The sequence below is a fragment of the Juglans microcarpa x Juglans regia genome, chromosome 6S (genome assembly GCF_004785595.1).
Source record: "Juglans microcarpa x Juglans regia isolate MS1-56 chromosome 6S, Jm3101_v1.0, whole genome shotgun sequence".
Classification (NCBI taxonomy): Eukaryota; Viridiplantae; Streptophyta; class Magnoliopsida; order Fagales; family Juglandaceae; genus Juglans; species Juglans microcarpa x Juglans regia.
The window spans coordinates 14,304,429-14,327,188 of record NC_054605.1 but is presented as its reverse complement, the minus strand read 5'-3'; the positions used below and the strand labels follow the sequence as shown (position 1 = coordinate 14,327,188).

Sequence of the window (22,760 nt, the reverse complement as noted above, 5' to 3'; positions counted from 1 at the left end):
ATATGGATCCTAGTTCATATAGATTTATAAATATTTGATTAATATTATAGAGCCTATTTCATATATAAATATATATATATATATATATATATATATTTCAAGCCCTCGTATTTAGTCAAGATCCGAAAAGATTATTCGATGATGAGTGTAGGCTTCTCTAACATGACTCATAACATGCAAAATGCCTTCTCACTAGCTACAGTCTACCCCAGCAATGGCTCAAAGGCTGGGCCATTGGCTAAGGCCCCCAAAAGTATAAATATTAATATTAATTTTGCCAAAAATAAAAAAGTTAAATAGGGCCTATAATAGTAAAAAAGTAAAATCAGATATAATTTTAAAAGTATGCAAGTTTATTATTTTGAAAAAAGAAGAAGAGATTTATCATTAAAAATATATAAAAAATTCATATTAATACCAGGTTTATCGGTTTTTTTAAGAAAAGTACATAAAACTTGCATACTTTAAAATTGTAAATATCATTTCTCATAATAAAAAACAGATTTCAAAATCTTATCAATAAAGTATTATAAAATGATGTATTGTGACGCATTAAACAATTTAATTTATAAGGTTATTTTTGAGAAAATTTATTGTCTGTCGTTGTTAAGGGCATATTATTATCTAATTTAATTATTAAGAGTATTAGTAATGGCTTCTTCATCTTTATCTTTATCTTTAAATTTAAAGAATATGTTTTTAAATTCATCCACATTGATTTATGCATATCTAAATTTTTGCATAGCTATAAATAGTACTTCTTCAAATTTGAAGAAATACTATTCATTCTTCAAACATTATTTTACTATTTTTTTCTCTCTTCTACCCATTAAAATCAACTTTATAGAATTTATATTAAGATGATTTTGATACATAAAATTTGTATTAAGTTGATAATACATGATAAATGTTAATTGTAAAATATATATAAAAAAATAATTTTAGAAAACAAATAAAAAATAAAAATAAATTATTATTATTTAATTTAAAGATGCATAACCAACGTGAGAATTTTTTTTTTTTTATACAAAATCATTCTTAAAAAAAGATAATTTTACATATGAAAATGTATAAACAACCGTCAATGCTCTTGAAAATAAAAAAATGCTTAGGATACGGACAAGAAGTATACGTAAACAGGGCGGTGCCAAAATTTTGCCATCCGTTTTTTTAAGTCATTTTTGTCAGTGTATTTATTACGGCTCTGGATTTACCGTCCTCACAACATCTTAACGACGCCGTTTTCAGGATCCGCAAATCCGGAAAAAGTACATTCCAGTCTCTCATCCTCCGTAAGCCTGTAAAGTACGAAAGAAATGGCTCATTTTCGCTTTATTTCAGAAGTCCGTTGCTGAGGAAGCGAGGAACTAGAAGATGTTCGTACACGAAGTTTTTCAGGTACCTTTTATTTTTTTATGTTAAAAGAAAAAAAGAGTAATAAGTCTTGGTAAAAGTGGATGCATGTGCGTAATTTCGTCGAAAATGAGGATCAATTCCCACTTTCTTCTCTTAATATGCTAAAATTTGGGTACGGGATTCTTTCAATTCTGTTTGGCAGATGGTAAACTAGAGGATAGTGAAGGAACTGTTCGAAACGAGTATCGGGTCGTTTTTTTATTTGTTACCTAAGTGGTTAATGCATCGTAGAAGCCGAAATTATATGCTAATTTTATTTTTAAAATCGTTTCCTTGAAGTCGAAGGATGTATAGGTTATTTTCTAAATAGTTTGTTATTTTTTTTATATTTATTTTGGTTGTTGAGAGAAGACTGGAAAATGGGATAGTTAAAGTTTCTTAATGGTGGTCGATTTTTCTGTTTTGGGGATCTGGCGGAAACATAACGTTATGACGGTGTTCGATTGTGTTATGATGTTGAGGGTTAAAAGTTTAACCAAATTAATATTCAATAGTCATAGAGCTTTTGGATCAATAATTGGTTATTTAACAATTGGTATAAAAAAAGGGACCACGTCACAGGTTCAAGTCACGAAGGGGGTGACCTATAGGTTGGATTAAAATGTCTTAGAACTATGTATGAGCATAGTGTTAAGTCATTGAGTACTGATAGATGAGTGAAGCCGCCAAAAGGGAAAGAGCTACCACCGGGTTAATGTCGATAGAGTGGGCCGCCGTGGACGTTGGGTTCAAAAGCATGGTGGAATGTTACGATGTTGAGGGTTAAAGGTTTAACCAAATTAATATCCAACAGTCTTAGGGATTTTGGATCAATAGTTGGGTCTTTGACAGATTGCTATTTGTTTTAGTTTTCTATGTTGTTTGTTAGTCGCCAAAAGGTGGGAAAGTTAATTTTGCTGGTCAAATTTTGGTTTGATCTTCTCAATGGAGTTTTATTTCCTTTTTTTAATGTATTGGACCCTGGAATCCAAAATCTCATAGATCCTATAATTCATAATTTTATCAAGCCTTCCTTTCTTTTATAGTTTTAGCCAATAAAAATGTTTGTACAAACCCCTAGGGGTTGACCAGAGAGGTACGAGCCTTGGTCTTGGTGGTGTGCTCCCTTTGGTGGTGTACAAACCCCTAGGGGTTGACCCCGGGAATAAACGTTAAATTTCTTTACCTCTTTTCATTGTTATTTCTCTTCTTTTCTTCTTCTGCTTTTTGTTGTTAGTTTATTCTGGCTCCAGCGTTGTGTGGTAGGAGGTGGTATTCGATGGAGTGCAGTTTTGGGGTGGAAGCTAAATCTTTTGTGTTTAGAAGGAAGGGGGGGGGGTAATCTTTATAGTATTGTTGAAAAGTGCAGGAAATTTATTAAGGTTCTCTTCCGTAGTGGTGATGCAGTGGTTTGGATGGCTAAGGTGGTTGAGGATTGTCTGAGTTTTTTGGGTAAAAACTCTTTTTTTCAGACCAGAAGGGAGGGTAATAGAGTCTTCCTAATCCAACTCTCTCATAATTCTTTTGGAAGATTTGTTAAAGGGATTGAGCTGGGTGAGGGTAAGGGGAAAGGAATTATTGTAGTTACTGAAGGGAGAAATGGTTTTGGCTGGTCTGGTTTCATGAAGAAGGCACATGAGATTGTTGGGTCTAGACTTTTTGTTTTGGTTCAAGAAAACAGAGGTTCTTTTGGAGATAAGAGGGAGAAAAGTTCTAGAGAAACTCCTTACTTAGTTGCTGCTAAGAAACTTGCAGTTGTTGATGTTGATATCAAAAGTAGGAGTGATTTGGTTGAATCTTCAGGAAGAAACAAGGAGGAGGTCTTGAAGGAGATGAACAGTCGTAGGATCTCTTTAGTAGAGGGTGACAGTTGGAGTTCCGAGATGTGGAGAAAAGTGGGGGAATTCGAGGGGTCTCTCTGGCACATACGGGCGGAATTAATGAGTTGGAAAGATAAAATTGGCTCCTTATTATTTTCTGTAAATGAGGGTTTGGGTCTATTGATGGACTTGGGTAATGTGAAGTGCGGGCCTAAGGCTGATAAGCCTTCTGAGAGTAAGTTTGTTGGGCCATATAGAGGCCCAAATGGTAAGTCCTCAGTGTCAAAGGTAATTTATCGACAGAATGGGGTTGGGCTTCGTCCTTCGGCTACGGTGGCTTCTCCTGTTCAGGAGTTTGGACCACCTCCTCAGACAAGGTCGCTGATGAGGTGCGAATTGATGGGGACCATTCTGGTGGAGTGTTCTGCGGCGGTGAATAGTGCAATGGGAGTAGGGATCAATGATTGTTGTCGCCAGATAGCCGCTGGGATTCCTCTTTTGGCTACGGCGGATGGGCGATGGTCAGTGTCCTGGTTTTCCTTCATAGAAAAAGTCGCCGGTGAGGTGTGAGCCGATGGGGACTTTGGAGTTGTCAAGATCGACAACCGTGAACAGTGATGAGGGATATTTATCTGATGCGAAGCTGGTGTATGCCCAGCCCAGGGAGGAAAAGGGTTTGATCCTGTCAGTGTCTTCACAGAAGGGGTCGATGGAGGTGGGGGGGTCTTCTAGCAGTATCTCGACATTGTGTATGCCCTTGCAGGTTGGGTTGGAGGATGAAGTGCTGTCGGTTGAAGTTGTGAGTTCGAGTCCTGCTTAGTTTGTGGAGGCAATTGTTTCGTTGTCTTGTGATGATAGGGCTGGGGTCTTGGAGGAGGGTAGTGAAGGGTTAAAGGGGTCAATTTCTTCTGTGGAAGAGGTGCCCTGTACTCTTCTTATTAATTCTGAGCTTCAGTTGGTTTTGGGGGAGGTGATGACTTTGTTTCGTGTGAGTCACAGGGGAGATTTTAGAATCTGATGAGAATGTAAATCCTGTCCCTTTTGAGTTATATGAATACAGGCCTTGAATGGCCTTGTAACTCTTCTGATTGGGTTCTGAGGAAGGTTGAAGAGATCAGAGACGTTGTGGGGATTTCTTGTCATGGATTTGAAGAACATTTTAGAGCTCTTCTAATTGCTATAGAAGCGGGTCAACCTGCTTTGGCCAAATCTGCTGCAAAAAAGGAGAGGGAACTTAAAAGGTTGGAGTGTTCTATCACCTACAAGTCTAAGGATGAGAGTGTTTGGAGGGAAAAAGGTAAGGAAAGGGCTGTTGCTGATTTGTTATGAAGCCCAAAATCATTTCTTGGAATGTTCGGGGTTTAAATGATTATAGGAAGCGTTTAAGGGTGAAATATTGGTTGCGTCAATGGAAGGCCGATGTTATTTGCCTTCAAGAAACCAAGCTGAAATCTGTGAATCAAGCCATTGTTCAGAGTTTGTGGAATTGTTGTAGTGCGGGCTGGGTAGAGCTGGTCTCTAATGGGGCCTCGGGTGGTATCATAATTTTGTAGAATAGGAGGGTGGTGGAGCTGGTGGAACACTTTGTGGGGGAATTTTTGGTGGCATGTCATTTTAAGAATCTTGAGGATGGGTTTGAGTGGGCGTTTGCTGGGGTTTACGGCCCAAATGTGGATAGTAGGAGGATTCATTTATGGGAATGAATGTCGGGTGTTTGTAGTTGGTGGAATTTACCTTGGTGTTTCGATGGGGATTTTAATCATACTCGGTTTTCTAATGAGAGGTCGAGGGATTCTTATTTGTCAACTGCTATGGCTTCTTTTTCAGATTTAATTTTTGATTTAAATCTGATAGATTTGCCTTTGGTGGGAGGAGAGTATTCTTGGTCTAATGGCAGATCTTCTTCTAGGTTGGATAGGTTTCTGGTCTCGTCTTCTTGGGAAGCACATTTTTCTGGTTTGACGCAGAAAGTTTTGCCGAGACTGTGTTCCAATCACTTTCCCATTATGTTGGATTGTGGAGGAATTGTGAGTAGAAGAAGTTATTTTAAATTTGAGAACATGTGGCTAAAGGTTGAAGGTTTTGGGGAAAAGGTTAGAGGTTGGTGGAATTCTTATAATGTTTCTGGCACTCCTAGTTTTGTTTTGGCTAGAAAGTTGAAATTGCTTAAGATAGATTTGATGAGATGGAATAAAGAGGAGTTTGGGTTGTTGGATACCAAGAGGAAGCGGCTTATGGAGGAATTGCAATCTTTGGAAGAGAAGGAGGTGCAAGGGTTGTTATCGGAAGAGGACAAAATCAGGAAATTTGGGGTGGTTTCTGATTTGGAAAATTTAGCCTTAATGGAAGAGATTTCATGGAGGCAAAAATCGAGAGTGTTGTGGCTGAAGGAGGGGGGATAGGTGTTCCAAATTTTTTCATCAAATTGCTAACTCTCATAGAAGATATAATGCGATTGAGGTCCTTTGTGATGGGGACATGTTGATTACGGATGAAGAAGATGTTAAGGCCCACATTGTGAATTTTTTTGAGCAGTTGTTTTCAGAAAAGTTTTCTTGGAGACCAAAACTGGACAGCCTTGCTTTTGACTCTATAGAGCAGTTGGATGCTGAGTGGTTGGAAAGAGAGTTTGAAGAAGAAGAAATTCTAGATGTGGTAAAAGGTATGGACAAGGATAAGGCTCCGGGTCCGGATGGGTTTACTTTGACATTTTTTCAAGAGTGTTGGGATGTTGTTAGAGATGATATCTTGAAGGTGTTTGCCGAGTTTCACTCGTTTATGAAGTTTGAGAAGAGCTTGAACACTACTTTCATTGCTCTTATTCCGAAGAAGGCAGGGGCTGTGGAGATAAGAGACTTTAGGCCTATTAGTTTGGTGAATGGCATTTATAAAATTATCTCTAAGGTGCTGGCTAATCGTTTGAGTAGGGTGATGGAGAGGATAATTTCACCATCTCAAAATGCTTTTGTGAAGGGTAGGCAGATTTTAGATTCTGTTTTAATTGCTAGTGAATGTTTGGAGAGTAGATTGAAGGTGGAGAAAGCTGGTATTCTTATTAAATTGGATATGGAAAAGGCTTACGATCATATAAGCTGGGATTTTCTTGATTATTTATTGAGGAGATTTGGTTGTGGTGTTAAATGGTGCTCGTGGATTAAGTATTGTGTTTCGACTTCAAAATTTTCTATTTTGGTGAATGGAGAACCGGCTGGTTTCTTTTGTTGTTCTCGCGGTTTGAGGCAAGACAATGCTATTTCCCCCTTTCTTTTTGTTATGATTATGGACGCTTTGAGTAGAATGATTGAGAAGGCTGTGGAGGGTAATTTTCTGTCCAGTTTTGTGGTGGGTAATAAGATTAGGAATAGTTTAAAGATCTCTCATTTGTTATTTGCTGATGACACTTTGATTTTTAGTGAGCCTGATTCGGATAATATTCGTGCTTTAAGAGCACTTTTGCTGTGTTTTGAAGCTGTTTCGGGGTTAAGAGTTAATTTATCGAAGTCTGAAATTGTTCCGGTGGGTGATGTTCAGAATTTATCAGACTTGGCTAATTTACTGGGGTGCAGAATTTCTTCTATGTCTTTGAGGTATCTTGGGCTTCCTTTGGGAGCCTCTTTTAAAGCTGTCAACATATGGGATGGGGTAATTGAAAAAATTGAAAAGAGGTTAGCGGGTTGGAAGAGGATCTACTTGTCTAAGGGGGGATGACTAACTCTCATAAAGAGCACTTTGTCGAACCTGCCCACCTATTTTCTTTCTCTTTTTCCTCTTCCGGCAAGTGTTGAAAAGAGGATTGAGAGTTTATATCGAAATTTCTTATGGGGAGGCAATGGAGAGGACAAGAAGTTTCACTTGGTTAGTTGGAAGAAGGTTTGTCAACCACTGGATCGTGGTGGTTTGGGGATTAAAGATTTAAGAGTTTTTAATAGAGCTTTACTTGGGAAATGGCTTTGGAGATATCAATTGGAGAGTAAAGCCCTTTGGAAAAATGTGATAGAAGTGAAATATGGAGGTTTGTGGGGAGGTTGGTGTACTAATGCAGCTAGTGGAGCTTATGGGGTTAGTTTGTGGAAATTTATTAGAAAAGGATGGGATTCCTTCTCCAATAATTTCAGATTGAAGGTGGGAGATGGAAAGAGGATTCTCTTTTGGCATGATCTGTGGTGTGGGGATACTGCACTCAAACTGGAATTTCCTACCCTTTTCAGAATTGCCAGGGATCATAATGCAACTATTTATGATTCTTACTGCAATAGTAACAACAAGGTTGAATGGAATATTATTTTTACAAGGGACGTTAATGACTGGGAAGTGGATGAAGTTAAGGCTCTGCTGGTTAAACTCTACAGTTCAAAGTTGGTGCTTAAAAGAGAGGATAGTATGGAGTGGATTCCTGCTGGAAATGCTAAGTTTTCAGTCTCTTCTTATTACAGAATTTTGTCAAGTCTTAGTAGTTGTGTTTTTCCTTGGAAAAGTATATGGAAAGTGAAAGTTCCCTCTAAGGTTGCATTTTTTTGTTGGGCGGTTTCTTTGGGTAAAGTATTGACTACTGATAAGCTTAGAAGGAGAGGTCTGTTTATTGCTGATTGGTGTGTTATGTGTAAAAGGGATGGAGAATCAGTAAATCACCTTTTTCTTCACTGCGAAGTGACAAGATTCTTGTGGAATGAGGTTTTGAGTTGGACAGGATTACTTTGGGTAATGCCTAGAGATGTGGTGGATCTGTTGGTAGGGTGGAAGGGTTTGAAAGGCTGTAAGAAGGCGGCGAGAGGTTGGAAGATGATTCCTCCTTGTCTTATGTGGTGCATTTGGCTTGAAAGAAATGGGAGATGCTTCGAAGATAAAGAACGCTCATTGGGAGAGCTTAGGGATTTGTTCTTAGTACTTTGAGTTTTTGGCTTAAAGCTTTTGTAATGGAGGATAATTTTCTGCATTTGTTTTAGTTTTCTGGTGTTAGTTTCTTTTCATTTTTGGAAGTTGTAGGTGTTTCATTTGTATACGTCCTGTGTACTTGGGCTTATGCCTATTTCTTTGAATAAAATTGTTACTGATAAAAAAAAAAAAGGGTTAAATCTTGGGTTGTAAGGTTTCTTCTTTGCCTATGAAGTACCTTGATCTTCCATTGAGGGCCCCTCATAAATCCAAGGTAATATGGGATGGTGTTATCGAAAAATTTGAGAATGGATTGGTTGGTTGGAAAATGATGTATCTATCTAAAGGGGGAAGAATCATTCTTATTAAGAGTACGTTATCTAACCTCCCTATGTACTATCTTATTCCCGATTCTGGCTGGTGTGGCTAATAGGATGGAAAGAATCTTCAATGCTTTCTTGTGGGGTGGATTGGGGGATGAGAAAAAATTCCATTTGATTAAATAAGACAAGATTTTTAACCCCCCCTTCTTGTAGAGGTTTGGGGATTAGAAAGTTGAGCATTTTCAATATGGTCTTACTTGGGAAATGGTTGTGGCTGTACAATCAAGAAAGTGATACTTTATGGAGGACCGTGGTTGACGCTAAATTTGGAAGCATTTGGGGAGGTTGGATTTCTAATGAAGTGCGTGGATCGTATGGTGTGGGAGTATGGAAATTTATTAAGAAGGGGAGGATTTCATTCATAATTTCAGATTTGTGGTGGGGTATGGAACAAGGGTCAGATTCTGGATTGATGTTTGGTGCGGTGATGTTCTCAAGGAGGTTTTTCCTTCCTTATCTTTTTAGAATTGCATTGCATAAGAAATCCTCTGTATCTGATTATATGGACTCTTCGAATGGCCTGCTGTAGTGGAATGTGTCATTTATCAGAGCAGTTCAAGATTGGGAAGTGGGAGATATTTCTGATTTCTTTAGCACCTTATATGCATTGAATTTGGAGTGTGGTGTGGAGGACAAGTTGCTGTGTATACACCCCAGGAACAAGAATTTCTTAGTTAGATCTCAGTACAATGCTTTGTCTACCCATTTTTCTACTCTTTTCCCTAGGAGAAGCATTTGGAAGTGTAAAGTGCCATTAAAAGTTGCTTTCTTTGGTTGGCTGGCCTCTCATGGGAAACTTCTGACCATGGACAAGTTGAGGAAGCGTGGTTTTTTTTATAATAGATTGGTGCTTGATGTGCAAAAGGCATGGCGAATCGACGGACCATCTACTTCTCCATTGCGATGTGGCGAATTCTCGATGGGATGAAATCTTTGTAAGGCTGAACATTGCTTGGGTGATGCCAAAGAGGGTGGTGGACCTTTTATCTTGTTGGTGTGGAACACGGGGAAATCGTCAAGTAGCGGATGTTTGGAAGATGGTGCCCCTATGTCATATGTGGTGTGTATGGAATGAGAAGAATGGAAGATGTTTTGAAAATAGAGAACGCTCGTTGGGGGGGGATTAGAGACTTAGGCCCCGTTTGGATGTTGAGATGCGCTCAACCCATCTCGTCTTATCTCAACATCCAAACACCACTCAAACACAAATACAAACACTTTTCAATTTCAAATTTTTCAGATTTTCAACTTTTTGATCTAATAATTACCTAATCATTACAACTCTCTCAAACTTCCAAATAAAACACAAAAACAATTAAACTTTTTCAAATCCCAAAACAAAATAATATTAAAAAATAATATTCTAATAATATTTTTATTCTATTTTCTCTTCTCTTATTTTTCAAAACCCCATAAAACATCTTAACTCAAATCAATTCACTACTATTCACAAACTATTTCACTACTATTCACAGATTTCTCATCTCATCTCAACATCTAAACGAGACCTAAGGCTATTGTATTAGAGGGGGTTAACTATAATGACTTCTATGCTTCTTTCTTTGTTCGTAGGCTGTAATTAGGTATTTCTCTCTTGTATACCACCTGTGTACTTGGGCTATACTTAATTATGAGGATCAATAAATTTTCTTACTGATAAAAAAAATCAATTTCTAGAAGCCACGTCTCCTTGGTGAAAATTCGATGATTTACCTGAAGTTGCGGTCAATAAGGTAGGGATCATCAAAACACCAAACCATCCAATGTAAAGACGGTTTTCGACCTTGTTATCAATCCGTGTGATGGGGACGCGCTATGTGGGTCTGGCATTTAACCGGATTAAAGACATGTTGCATTTGCATTTGGTATTTAACCTTTGGAATTAGTATAGTTCACTAACACTTCCTTATGGGCAGTATTAGTGTGATTTACTGATACTTTTTGCTTTCAGGTCATATTAGATTGCAGCTTTAACTCATTTTGGGAGTTCTAATGGGGTTTATGGACAATATGCTGCATCCAGAATCTCTTAAAACAGTTACATCGGTAAATAGTGGCCATTCTGAAGAAAAATTGGGAAGATTGTCTATGGAAAATGGTGATTGTTCTTGCCATACCGGTCTACCCAAGTATAAGAGGCGCTCAGTTTCTTCTGTTCGTGATTTCCCACCAGGATGTGGACCTTTTGTACGAAGAACCCACTCTCTTGAGCCAAAAAGTGTTTTGACATCAGAGGAAGAAAAAGTGGTTGCTTCATCTGGTCAAGTTAATAGACTTGAATCTGTGAGTGCTGAACATGTGGAATCACAGTCACCAGCTTCACAAGCTTTGAATAATGCAAGGTTGAGTGAACCTGTAAAGGGTTTAGAAGATGCTGCCATGGCTTTATCGAAGGATTTACATTTGGTGGTTGCTTCGGCTTCAAAAGAAGAAATGATTTCGCCAAGTAGTTTTAAATCCTTCTCACCATCTGATGGTTCTAGTGCTGTTCCTAATGGCAATGGTTTCGGGGGGACTATGGATAAAAGGTATCCTCCTCGAATAAATGTTTCAGCCATTAGAGACTTCCCTCCCATGTGTGGAAGAAATGCTCCATGTCTTAGTAAAGAGAGTCTGAAGGTGTTTAGTTCTCCAAAGAACAATATTTTGGGTCAAGAGAAGTCTGATATGGATGACAGGACGTTCAAAAAGACTATAGAAACTAATGTGAGGCTAATGGGAGAGGATGTTCAAGATAAAAATGTGCCGGAGAGCAAATTGCGGGGAAATGTTGACCGCCAGTCCGAGACAGATGTCATAAAAGAATCCAAGGACATTGGAGAACTTGAAGAAAAAATGGGGAAGGAGATGGTAGTTTACCGAGAGGACTTGAGCATAAAGAGAAAGCTTTCCAAAATATCGGGAAATCAGAACTGGCTGCTGGAGGAAGATAAAGATAATGAAAGTTTGGAACCTATGCTGGACTGGGTCGTGGTGCAAGGTCTGATGGCTGCACCAAATTGTCCTTGGAAGAAGGGGAAGGGGGCCTATAAACCCATCAATCTGGTGCTACAAGTGAAAGCAAAGAGAAGAAACATAGTTTTCTACAGAGTGGAAAATATAAATCTGCTGTGAGGACAAAGCATGAAGCGAAAGATTCTGTAGTGAAGTCTAAAAAAAAGAACTCATTTGTTACAGGAAACACTGCTAATCAAAGTGTTGGTCAAATGGTTATTGCAGAAAAGGAGGATTCTGCTGAGGATGTTGATGAACATGACGACTTTCATTTGGCTCCAAGGCCACGTAGTTTTGAAGTAAACGTTCCTCCCATTGAATGGAGTGTAAGTTCTAATGGTCAAAACAATGATGTAGTTACCCGGAACAAAGTGAGGGAGACACTGCGTCTATTTCAAGCCATCTGTAGGAAGCTCTTGCAGGAAGTAGAAGCAAAGTCAAAGGTAAAAGGGAAGTCTAAGGAAAATAAGGAAAATGGAAAGTCTAAGGAAAATAAGGAAAAGAAAAGGAGGATTGATTTTGAAGCAGCAGCGATTCTGAAAGACAACAAAAAATATGTTAACACTGGAAAGCAAATCTTGGGATCTGTTCCAGGAGTTGAAGTTGGTGATGAGTTTCACTATAGGGTTGAACTTAATATTATTGGCCTTCATCGTCCGATTCAGGGTGGTATAGATTATGTAAAGCATGGTGGGAAGATTCTTGCAACTAGCGTTGTAGCATCTGGGGGCTATGCTGATCTTTTGGATAATTCAGATTCATTGATATATACAGGCCAGGGAGGAAATGTGATGAATACAGATAAAGAACCTGAAGATCAGAAGCTTGAAAGGGGAAACCTCGCTTTGAAGAATAGCATGCATGAAAAGAATTCGGTTAGGGTGATCCGTGGCTCCGAGTCTTCAGATGGAAAAACATATGTCTATGATGGGCTATATTTGGTGGGAAAATGTTGGCAGGAGTTGGGGCCGCATGGTAAGCTGGTTTTTAAGTTTCAGTTGGACAGAATCCCTGGTCAACCAGAGCTTGCTTGGCAAGAAGTCAGGAAGTCCAAAAAATACAAAATAAGGGAGGGTCTCTGTGTAAATGATATCTCACAAGGGAAAGAGTTGATTCCCATTTCTGCTGTGAATACCATAGATGATGCAAAACCTCCACCATTTACATACATAACTAGCATGATATACCCCAATTGGTGCCACCCTCTACAGCCTAAGGGTTGTAACTGCACCAATGGATGCTCAGATTCTGAGAGATGTCTGTGTGCAGTCAAGAATGGTGGAGAAATCCCATTTAACCATAATGGTGCTATAGTTGAAGCAAAGCCCCTTGTCTATGAGTGTGGTCCTTCTTGCTCGTGTCCTCCTTCTTGCCATAATAGAGTTAGCCAGCGTGGTATCAAATTTCAGCTTGAAATTTTTAAAACCAAATCGAGGGGATGGGGGGTGAGATCCCTTAATTCCATTCCTTCTGGAAGTTTTATATGTGAGTATATAGGAGAGCTCCTCGAAGAGAAGGAAGCTGAGCAAAGAACTGGTAATGATGAGTACCTGTTTGACATTGGGAATCTCTACAATGACAGTTCTCTTTGGGATGGACTCTCGTCCCTTATGCCTGATGTGCAAGCAAGTTCCTCTGAAGTTGTGGAGGATGGTGGCTTCACTATTGATGCAGCACAGTATGGCAATGTGGGGAGATTCATCAACCACAGTTGCTCTCCCAATTTGTATGCCCAAAATGTCCTATATGATCGTGATGATAGGAGAATTCCTCACATAATGCTTTTTGCCGCTGAGAACATTCCTCCTTTGCAGGAGCTGACTTACCATTACAATTATGTGATAGATCAGGTTCGTGACTCAAATGGCAATATAAAAAAGAAGAGTTGCTATTGTGGCTCTATAGAATGCACTGGCAGGATGTATTGAGGCAAAGTGCAGCCGGTTGGATTTCACGGAGAAAAGGTGATTTTCTTGCTTTCTACGTGTGAAAACCCTAGTTATTTTTATTCTTGCTTAAAGGTTCACTTTAATATGCAGACATGAAGGTATTGTTTGGTAACTGTCCTTAAGAACAATATTCTTTTTTTGCTGAATGTCGAGAACAAGTTTCTTTTCAAGAACAGCTTCCCCTAAAATTGCAGCCAAAAAAACAGAAAACCAAAACTGTTTTTGAGGACAGTTATAAGACTTATGTTCTCAGTAAAAGTTTTAAAATTGTTATAGAGGACAATTTTCTTTAATTTGTTCTATAATTTTATTTATAAATAAAACAGAAGAAAAAAAAAGCACAGATGTTGAGGAAGATCTCCCCCCCCCCCCCAAAAAAAAAAAAAAAAAAAACACTGTGGTGCAGTAGTGATAGTTCCCCTCTGCTGCAAGTGTGGCCTTTACTGTGCATGCCTGCCTTTGAGCAATGGTGGATGGGGAGATGTCCTGCTCCTTACCTCCTTACAGCCGCATGGTGAACCCAAGGAAGATGGGTGAGATACTGCCATGAGATCTCCCACCTCCTCACCCACAGCCTGCAGCCTGTTGTACGGCAAGCTGCGAGGGATGGGACATATCTCGCATATCCTCATGTTTGAGCCAAGGGAGGAACTGGGAGGAAGTGATCTCCCCTGTCCTTGTACGTGGCTGCTTTGCTGCGCTATGAGGGGGTATCTCCCGCCTCCCTTGCGGCCAGCCACATGTGGTGGGGGTAGATGATCCACCACTGAGCTTAGTGATTTTCTTGTTTGAACTTTCTTGTTTTCAATTCCCCCCTCTCCCCACTAAAAAATATTCCCAAACACTTTCCAGGTGCTACATTGCAAACCATCCAAAAACAGTTTATGGATGTTACTAATCACAAATACCCCAAAACACTTTCCAAACAAAGCTTATTACGTCCTTTAATTGAAGGTTGAAACCGAGTCTCAAAGTCGAATGCTTTCCTACCCATCTGTCTCTCTGTCTCTCCCTCCCTCCGTCTCTCTCTCTCTCCAATTTGACATTCTTCTCATATGGATAACAATGTTACGCCACTATATACTACTTATGGACGTTATCCCAATTTGCATTTTTTGAAATGTTAATTAAGAGGGCACTTATTGACAAGGCTAACAGTTTTCATGTATGTATCACAGGACTGCACAATCACGTACACTTCTTTGAAGATTGGGGCTAAGCCCGTGTTTGGCAACAAAATTGTAGAGTGGTTTTCACTCTACAATTCCAAGTTTTTTTCAACTTCTCTGCCAAACATACAAAACTCAAAAATATCTTACCCAAAAACTTTTTCATTTTAATTAATATAAATTAAAAATCAATAGTACATAGCTTGTATTAAGCACTGGCCACCACCAGACCTTCCCGTGGTGGCCGTCAATTTTGAGTTGTTTTTAAAATTTTTAGTTTATATAATAATTTTTCTAAAATATTTCTGACAAAAATGATTATTCCGATGTATTTTCAAGATGGGACCCATAACTCTCACAAAAACAATTAAAACTTCATCTCAACTTCATTTCTTCACTTTTCATCAAATTCGTCCCAAGAATTTTCACATCCAGACATCACTAATTCTTATCATCGCGTTCCTTTATTTTCCATAGATGTGGTAAGATTTGTTTAAACCCACTTTCGGATTGACACTTTTAGGAATTGACCTATGGAGTGTCTTTTCTATAGCTGCTTCCCTTTAGTTATCATTTCTCAATTCATAAATTCTAGGAAGTTACTGTATAAATCTTTGTCATTTAATGATGGGCTTTGGAATTTGTCCACTAATTAGACAGGGACAAATAAAATTCGTTTTATTTGTTTTGTTCTCATCTGTTTCTATATTTCATAATTATCATTAAATCTGAAAATATTCTACTTGAGCTGGTTCTATACGAGCATGAAAGGCGGTGGATAATTTTCTACTTGCATTGTCTGTTGCACTTGATCTCTCTTCTTTAGTTCTTTTCCATTACTGGTGTTAATCTGGTTATAGACAAGTCTTTGGTTGACTTGTTGGCTATATGCCTTTTTTGTGTGATGCTTATAAGAGGGCATTTGAAGGCAAAGAGAGGTCACTGGGAGGGATTATACTGGGATTTCTCAGGCTGTTGTTACCTATCAAATCTATATATTTTATATAGTAAGCTTTTCAGAGGTATAAACAGTTAAGTTGAAGGTCTTTGGTGCCCACTGGAGTCATGGCCTGTCAATATCTCAAAGTGTGTAAACCTTGTGACACGTTTAGTGTTTATTGGTTTGGGTTGTAAATCAAGGTACGATCTAGAAAGTTATTTATTTTCGGTAAATTAAATAGTAAGTAAGAGATGTCTCACCTGGTTGAGTTGTCGCTATCAGTCTTTCTCTCTCTCTCTTTTTTTGATAAGTAATAAACTTTATTGATCGAATGCAACTAGGCAAAGCCCATGTACACAGGTAGTATACAAAAGAGACACCTAATTATACTCTAGCAAGCTGAAAAGAAAGTAAAAACTCATGAACATTCCCTCCCTTTAATACAATAGCAGAAAACCATTGAACCAAAGAAAATACAAAAAAGTTCCAGATTTCCCCCACTATTCTCTCCTTGTTGTTGCAGCATCTCTCGTTTCTTTCCAACCAAATACACCACAATGAACACAAAGGGACCATCCTCCATGTCGCAGCCAACTGAGAACTATGATGTTGCCTATTCCAGCAAGCTAGAAGTTCCGCCACACTCCTGGGCACAACCCATGACAACCCAGCCCTACTGATAATGCCATCCCATAACTCCCTTGCCACCTCACAATGCAGAAAAATATGATCAATCAATTCACCATCTTTCTTACACAAGTAGCACCACTACAAAATAATTATCCCTCGTTTTCTTACGTTGTCAGCCATCAGAATTTTACCTAAAGCCACAGTCCAAACGAAAAATGCAACTTTAGGTGTAACCGGGACTCTCCATATACCCTTCCATGGGAACACTAAGGGCTGGTGGTTTTGCAGCACCTTGTAGAAGGATTTGACCGAAAATTTCTTGTTCTTTGAGTGTTTCCACAGCATTCTATCTCCCACAATACCTCCTATCTTCCTGGAATACAAAACACTGTAAAAACCTGTTATCTCCTCAACTTCTCAATCCTGCACATTTCTGGAAAAGGACAGGTTCCAATACATTGTGTCATTGGCTCGGTACAACACATCTGACATGACAGCTTGTTGATTTTTGGCTAATCTGAAAACTCTTGGAAATGCAGAAAACAGGGCTCTTTTGCCACACCATTTATCAAACCAGAAACTGATCCTTGTGCCCTCACCAACCTCCAAACTGGTATGTGTTACAAACTCCTTCCACCCCTTTCCAATAAACTTCCAAAGACTGACACCGTAAGTCCCCCTACCCTCCTTAGAACACCAACCCCCCCAATCACAGCCATACTTCCCATCCACTATCATTTTCCACAGCGAATCCTCCTCCAATTGAAATCTCCACAACCACTTTCCTAAAAGGGCTTTATTGAAAGTAATCAGGTTACTCACCCCCAAACCTCCCATCTCCTTGGGACAACACACTCTTGGCCAACCCACAAGATGAAACTTGTATTCCTCACCCATACCTCCCCACAAAAAGGCCCTAAAAAGTTTTTCAATCCGATTAGCCATCCCCACTGGTAAAGGAAATAAAGAGAGAAAGTACGTAGAAAGATTGGAGAGAGTGCTCTTGATAAGAGTTAACCTCCCACCTTTTGAAAGATAAAGCTGCTTCCACCTTGACAACCTTTTTTCTTCCTTCTCTACCACTCCATCCCAAATAGATTTTGCTTTAAAAGAGGCTCCCAAGGGAAGACCGAGGTAACTCATAGGGAGAGTTGCCACTTTACAGCCCATCAAATCAACTAAATAGTAAATATTCCCCACCTCCCCCACCAGAACCAATTCCGACTTTCTCAAGTTCACCTTGAGGCTTGAAACCGCTTCAAAACACAACAGTACAGCCCTTATAGCTTGAATATTTCCACTGTCAGCATCACAGAAAATTAGAGTGTCATCTGCATACAATAAATGGGAGATGGATAACCTGTTGCTAGTGCTTCCCACTGAAAAACCAGCCAAGAAACCACCCCTTACAGCAGCTTCCATCATACGGTTTAAAGCCTCCATTACTAAAACAAAAAGGAAAGGAGATAACGGACCCCCTTGTCTCAAACCTCTCGAACTCTGAAAAAATCCTCATGGTTTGCCGTTAACAAGCATGGAAAACCTAGCGGTTGAAACACAATATTTAATCCAACCACACCACTTATCTCCGAAGCCACACCTCCTTAACATATAAAGCAGAAAATCCCAGCTCACATGGTCATAGGCCTTCTCCATGTCCAACTTACAAAGGACTCCCGGTCTACCCTCCCTCACCCGGCTGTCCAAGCACTCGTTTGCTATCAAAACCGAATCCAAAATTTGTTGACCCCGAACAAAGGCATTTTGAGGTTTAGAAATTATTTTATCCATCACCAAACACATGCGGTTTGCTAGCACCTTCGAAATGATTTTATAAATCTCACCTTCCAAACTTATAGGATGGAAATATTTCAATTCCATAGCCCCTGCAATCTTCGGGATGAGAGCAATAGAGGTGGCATTAAGGGACTTTTCAAACTTTTGGCAAAGATATAACTCTTGAAAAACCTGCATCACATCAACCTTCACTACTTCCCAACACTCTTGAAAGAAAGCCAAAGAAAATCCGTCCGAGCCCGGGGCCTTGTCTTTACACATACCACACACCACTTGATGCACTTCGGATTCCTCAAAAGGTCTCTCCAACCAACTTGCAACACTATTGTCCAGCTGATCGAAAGACAACCCATCCAGTTTAGGACGCCACTCCGCCATTTCTTTGAGGAGCTCCTCATAATAGTATATGATCTTGAACATCCTCTGGGGACTGATACACCATATTATTGGAATGAATCGCCTCAATTACATTGTTACGCCTGTGAGAATTTGCCATTTTGTGAAAGAACTTAGTTCATTTATTGCTCACCTTCAGCAATGTCATCCTAGATTTTTGTCTCCAAGAAATTTCCTCTAACAACAACACCTTCTATAACTCCGCCACCACCTCAATCTTTCTCAGGGAAGCTTCTTCATCGACCCCCTACTTCTAGAGAATGCAACTCATCCCAAAGAAGACTCTTTTGCTCATCCGTATGTCTAAAAACCTCAATATTCCACTTTTTCTGGTCCAACTTAAGAGCCTTAAGCTTCCTAGCCACAATGAAACTAGGTGTGCCAAGGAATGAATAGGAAGCCCACCAATCCCTCACCCTCTCCTTGAAGCCAGTCGTTTGAAGCCACATATTCTCAAGTTTGAAATAACATCGACCCCCATGAATACCTCCACAATCTAACAAAATAGGAAAATGATCTGAGCATACCCGTGGCAGTCTCTTCTGACATAAATCCGGATACTAAGGTATCGTTTGGATTCAAAGATGAGTTGAGATGAGTTGAGATGGGTTGAGATGGGTTGTGAATAGTAGTGAGATGAGTTATGAATAGTAGTGAGATTTGTGAGTTAAAGTTAATGAATAATAATGAATAGTAGTGAGATGAGTTGAAATGAGTTGAAATGACTTGAGATGACTTACGAATACAAACTGGGCCTAAGTCTCCCAACAAGTAGAGATTAAGGGTATGTTTGGAACCTAAACACATCTCAATTCATCATTACAACTTTTTCAAATTCCAACACAAGATATAATAAACAATTCAACTTTTTCAAATTCTAAAATATTAATAATATTAAAAAATAATATTCTAACAATGTTTTATCATCTCAACTCAATTCATTTCAACATCCAAATGCAGTCTAAAAATCTATCCAACCTTGACCCCCCTCTACTGTTAGACCACGTAAACAACCCCCAACCAAAGGGAGATCAATCAAGTTAAGATAAACAATCAATTCCGAGAATTCTTCCATCACCCTTGTTAACAAAGAGGCCCCCTCCCTCTCACAAGGGAAGCGAACGACATTAAGTCCCCACACACGACCCAAGGAAGTTCCCATAAAGAGAACAAACCTGCCAATTCTTCTCACAAGTATCTTCTTTCACTATCCACATTAGGCCCATACGCTCCCGCGAGTGCCCACCCCCATCCATCCACAATATTATTGAAAGAACCAGCAATAGAATAATCCCCAATGCACACCTCTACTAGTTCTACCATTCTTCTATCCCACATCAATAACACCCCTCCTGAGGCCCCCAAAGAGGCTAAATAGCTCAGCCCCACATACGAACAGCCCCATAAACTTCGAATAATGTTTCTGTTGACATTAAACAATTTGGTCTCTTGAAGGCACACAACATCAACTTTCCAACTGCATAGAAGAGATCGGATGCGGAGTCTCTTGTTAACATCATTGATCCCCCTAACATTCCACGATAAAATTCTAGGCTTCATAAGATAAACAACTCCCCTGCCCCTTCACCCTTTCCCTCCCAACACTACTCTCCTTGTTATCATAGTTGATAGTGAACATCATTCTTTTCAACTCCTTGTCTTTTTTAACTGTTGACTTCAAAGCCGCTGATCTGCCTGATTCGATAGCCACCAAGAGGGCTTTAAATTGTTCCTCATAGCCCTCGCAAGAAATCCCTACCCACTGCTGTAGCTTCGCCACCTTTTTTAGCACCCAATCCAAAGATTGAGGAACTGAACTAGGTAGAATAGCACATAGAGGAATGGGACTACCCATCTCCTTCATATCAGCTCCCCCACTCTCGCCACACACTAACTGAGAATCCACTGAGTCTCCTTCAGACCCCACCTCTGTTATAACGCCACCACCCTTCTTAACTTCCTTATGAACAGAGTCTAAGAGCCCTGCCCCTGTTAGTCGAGCCAACTGTAACTCACCACACCACACCTCTGTTGAGTTCCCGATGCCACCCTCACCCTCTCCACCAACATCCGTGCCACCCTTCCACGAAACAATCTCCCTCGAAAGAACCTCTCCCTCTGAAGGACTAGACTTCACAGAAGACAGCCTGATCTCCTCAGCTGAAACATCCCCGCCGTCGAGCTCCTCTACCAGCTCACCTTCCTCGGCTTCCTCCCAACATTGTGACTGTTCCAACCCACCAAGGTGGTCGACGGCGACACTTTCTGTGTCGGTGTGGGGTCTGGCAGGTCACGTGCCAGCATCGCAGGAGGATGACTGCAGCCCTGCCCTGAAATATCGGCTTGTTCCCCATACAGCGGCTTCCAAACTTGTTTTGGGCCTAAACTCTGGCCCAGCCTGGATTCTTTCCTTGGCCCAGCCTGAACCGCAACCCTCAACCAGCCCCTCTCTGCTCTTGGATCCGAAACCCTGCCCAGGCCCAACTGCGATGCACCCTGACCCTTGGCCTTATCACTTCCCAACCCCTCTTTAGAGCCCATCTCCCGGCCCAGACCCATCTGCATAATCCCCTTCCCCTTAACGCACCGTTTCATCCAAAATATATCTTCCAGCAATAAACCCACTTTTTCCTCCATAATAGCCAATGCCTGCATCAATGTTTCCTCATTCGAACCCAACACTTCTCTGCCATCTCCCTTTTGAGGAATCCCATTTCGACCAATTATATATATATTTTTTTATAAATAACCAATTATATATATAAGTGTGGTCTGTTAATTGCTCTATGTATGTGGGATGGGGAGACTGCATGTAGCCAAGGAACTAGCCGAGCCAAAGCTTCTGATACCATTGTCAAACAAAAAGAGAAGCTCTGAACTTTAGTTTTGAGCTGCAATTTCTTTTATGTTTTATTTTTCTTCTTTTTCCTTTTTATTTCTTTGGCTCACCTTTTTATTTGGATCGGCTGTTTACTTATCAAAAATAATTTCTTTGGCTCACCTTTTTGAGCTGCCCTGCTTAGATGGGTTGTATGCCCTAGGTGCTTTAATGTCTTAGTTATTTAGTTGGAGGACTTTACAGTGTTAGTAAGTGTGGGCAGAAATTATGAATATTTAGTAAAATTTGGTTTGCCATTGAAAATAAAATTTACCATTGAACACCAATAGTTTTGTGCACAATTTTCAACCGACAAATAATGCTCTTGTTAAGTCAGAACATGTCTTATATTCAGTTGCAGACGACATTTAATGGACTTAGGTATGAATGGTGGCTAGGATTTATTGCATGATGCCCATCAATAACTTCTTCACGTTGCAAAGTGTTCATGTCCTTAAAACCTTAGTTGCTAACAATTATTTTTCAATGTGTTTTGTCATTGAAAAAGGAATACCATTAAACTATAGAAAAAAAATTCTTTAGTGTAGTGCTATATTTCCAGCTCTATTTTTCTTTTTAAAGGAGGGGAAGTTAATGATAAAAGTATTGATCTGAGCAGGAATTTACCCTTCAGTTTAGGGACATGGGTGGAGCAGCTTGTTTCGTGGGTTAGTGGTGGTCTTGTTTGGAGGTACAAAAAGGATTTTCATCTTTGTTCTAAAGAATGTAGGGGAAAGAAGACGATGATGGGGAAGAATCTTAGTGTTATGGAGGTAAAATTCACAGTATGGAAGTCAGACATTGTATGGTGTCTGGGTAATTTTTGGGCTTCATATGGGTTGGCTTCATGCCAGCCACCGATGCCAAGTTATATGCTGTTTCTGAGTGCGCTTATTGCCAGTGCCTGTGATTGTACTTGAATTTTGTGTTTGAGCTGATCAGCCATTGGCAACCAGATGGTTATGAATCCTTGCTTATGGAGAGGACTATATTTCCAAATGCAAGTGACATCGGTCTAAACAAACTACTCAGTATGGTTGCATTTTATATGTTGTACTTGGTGACAGAAATAATTGTCAGAATCAATAACTGGCTGTTTACTATGGCACTTTGGTTTTTGGCTGATCCATTCTTCAGAGATGAATGAGCCTGGATTTTTTGTGCTATGTACATATGATTTTCTTGATATCAGATTTATGATCTGAATGTTGAAACATGTATAGCCTATGCTTGCAGTTTTTATTTTTTGTAATATTTTTTGCCTGGAGGAGGCGCATATTCATGGTGGTTTCAAAATAGGGTCACAGAGCAATGGAGAAGTCCTCCTCATTGTTGCATCAAAATTAAGCTTCTGAATTTCCTTCATCGATGGATACATATTATGTCCTTTTTGACTTCTGAATTCTCCAATTTTTAAAATGTGTCTTTATTTTTTGAATTTTTTTTTTCTATCAGCGAAAGGGAAATTGTTGTATTTTCGTTATAAATTGGAGGTAATGCCACCCTTTTATTTATTATTTGATGCCCAAACCTGATC

General features: G+C 39.6%; 2 protein-coding genes across 2 annotated transcripts; both read left to right on the top strand.

The window, feature by feature from the left end:
* Positions 1-1,249: 1,249 nt before the first annotated feature.
* LOC121236988 (histone-lysine N-methyltransferase, H3 lysine-9 specific SUVH6-like) lies at positions 1,250-22,437 on the top strand. Its single transcript, XM_041133531.1, is given in 4 exon segments — positions 1,250-1,398; positions 10,422-11,507; positions 11,510-13,428; positions 21,843-22,437. Coding segments are annotated over 2 exon segments (2,928 nt in total). The 5' UTR covers positions 1,250-1,398; positions 10,422-10,462; the 3' UTR covers positions 13,393-13,428; positions 21,843-22,437.
* LOC121236643 lies at positions 3,790-9,398 on the top strand. Its single transcript, XM_041133080.1, has 10 exons — positions 3,790-3,930; positions 4,036-4,141; positions 4,276-4,512; positions 5,070-5,577; positions 5,660-6,373; positions 6,512-6,673; positions 6,782-6,880; positions 7,424-7,631; positions 8,323-8,403; positions 9,000-9,398. The coding sequence occupies exons 1-10, from the start codon at positions 3,790-3,792 to the stop codon at positions 9,396-9,398; spliced, it is 2,655 nt and encodes an 884-aa protein (XP_040989014.1).
* Positions 22,438-22,760: the final 323 nt, after the last annotated feature.

Excerpts from the sequence above, each read along its gene's own strand:
- LOC121236643 (XM_041133080.1), top strand. The coding sequence starts at position 3,790 with ATGGGGACTTTGGAGTTGTCAAGATCGACAACCGTGAACAGTGATGAG. Across the intron at positions 4,142-4,275 it reads TTCTGTGGAAGAGGTGCCCT|GCCTTGAATGGCCTTGTAAC; the intron begins GTACTCTTCTTA and ends ATATGAATACAG. Across the intron at positions 6,374-6,511 it reads AAATGGTGCTCGTGGATTAA|AATGATTGAGAAGGCTGTGG; the intron begins GTATTGTGTTTC and ends CGCTTTGAGTAG.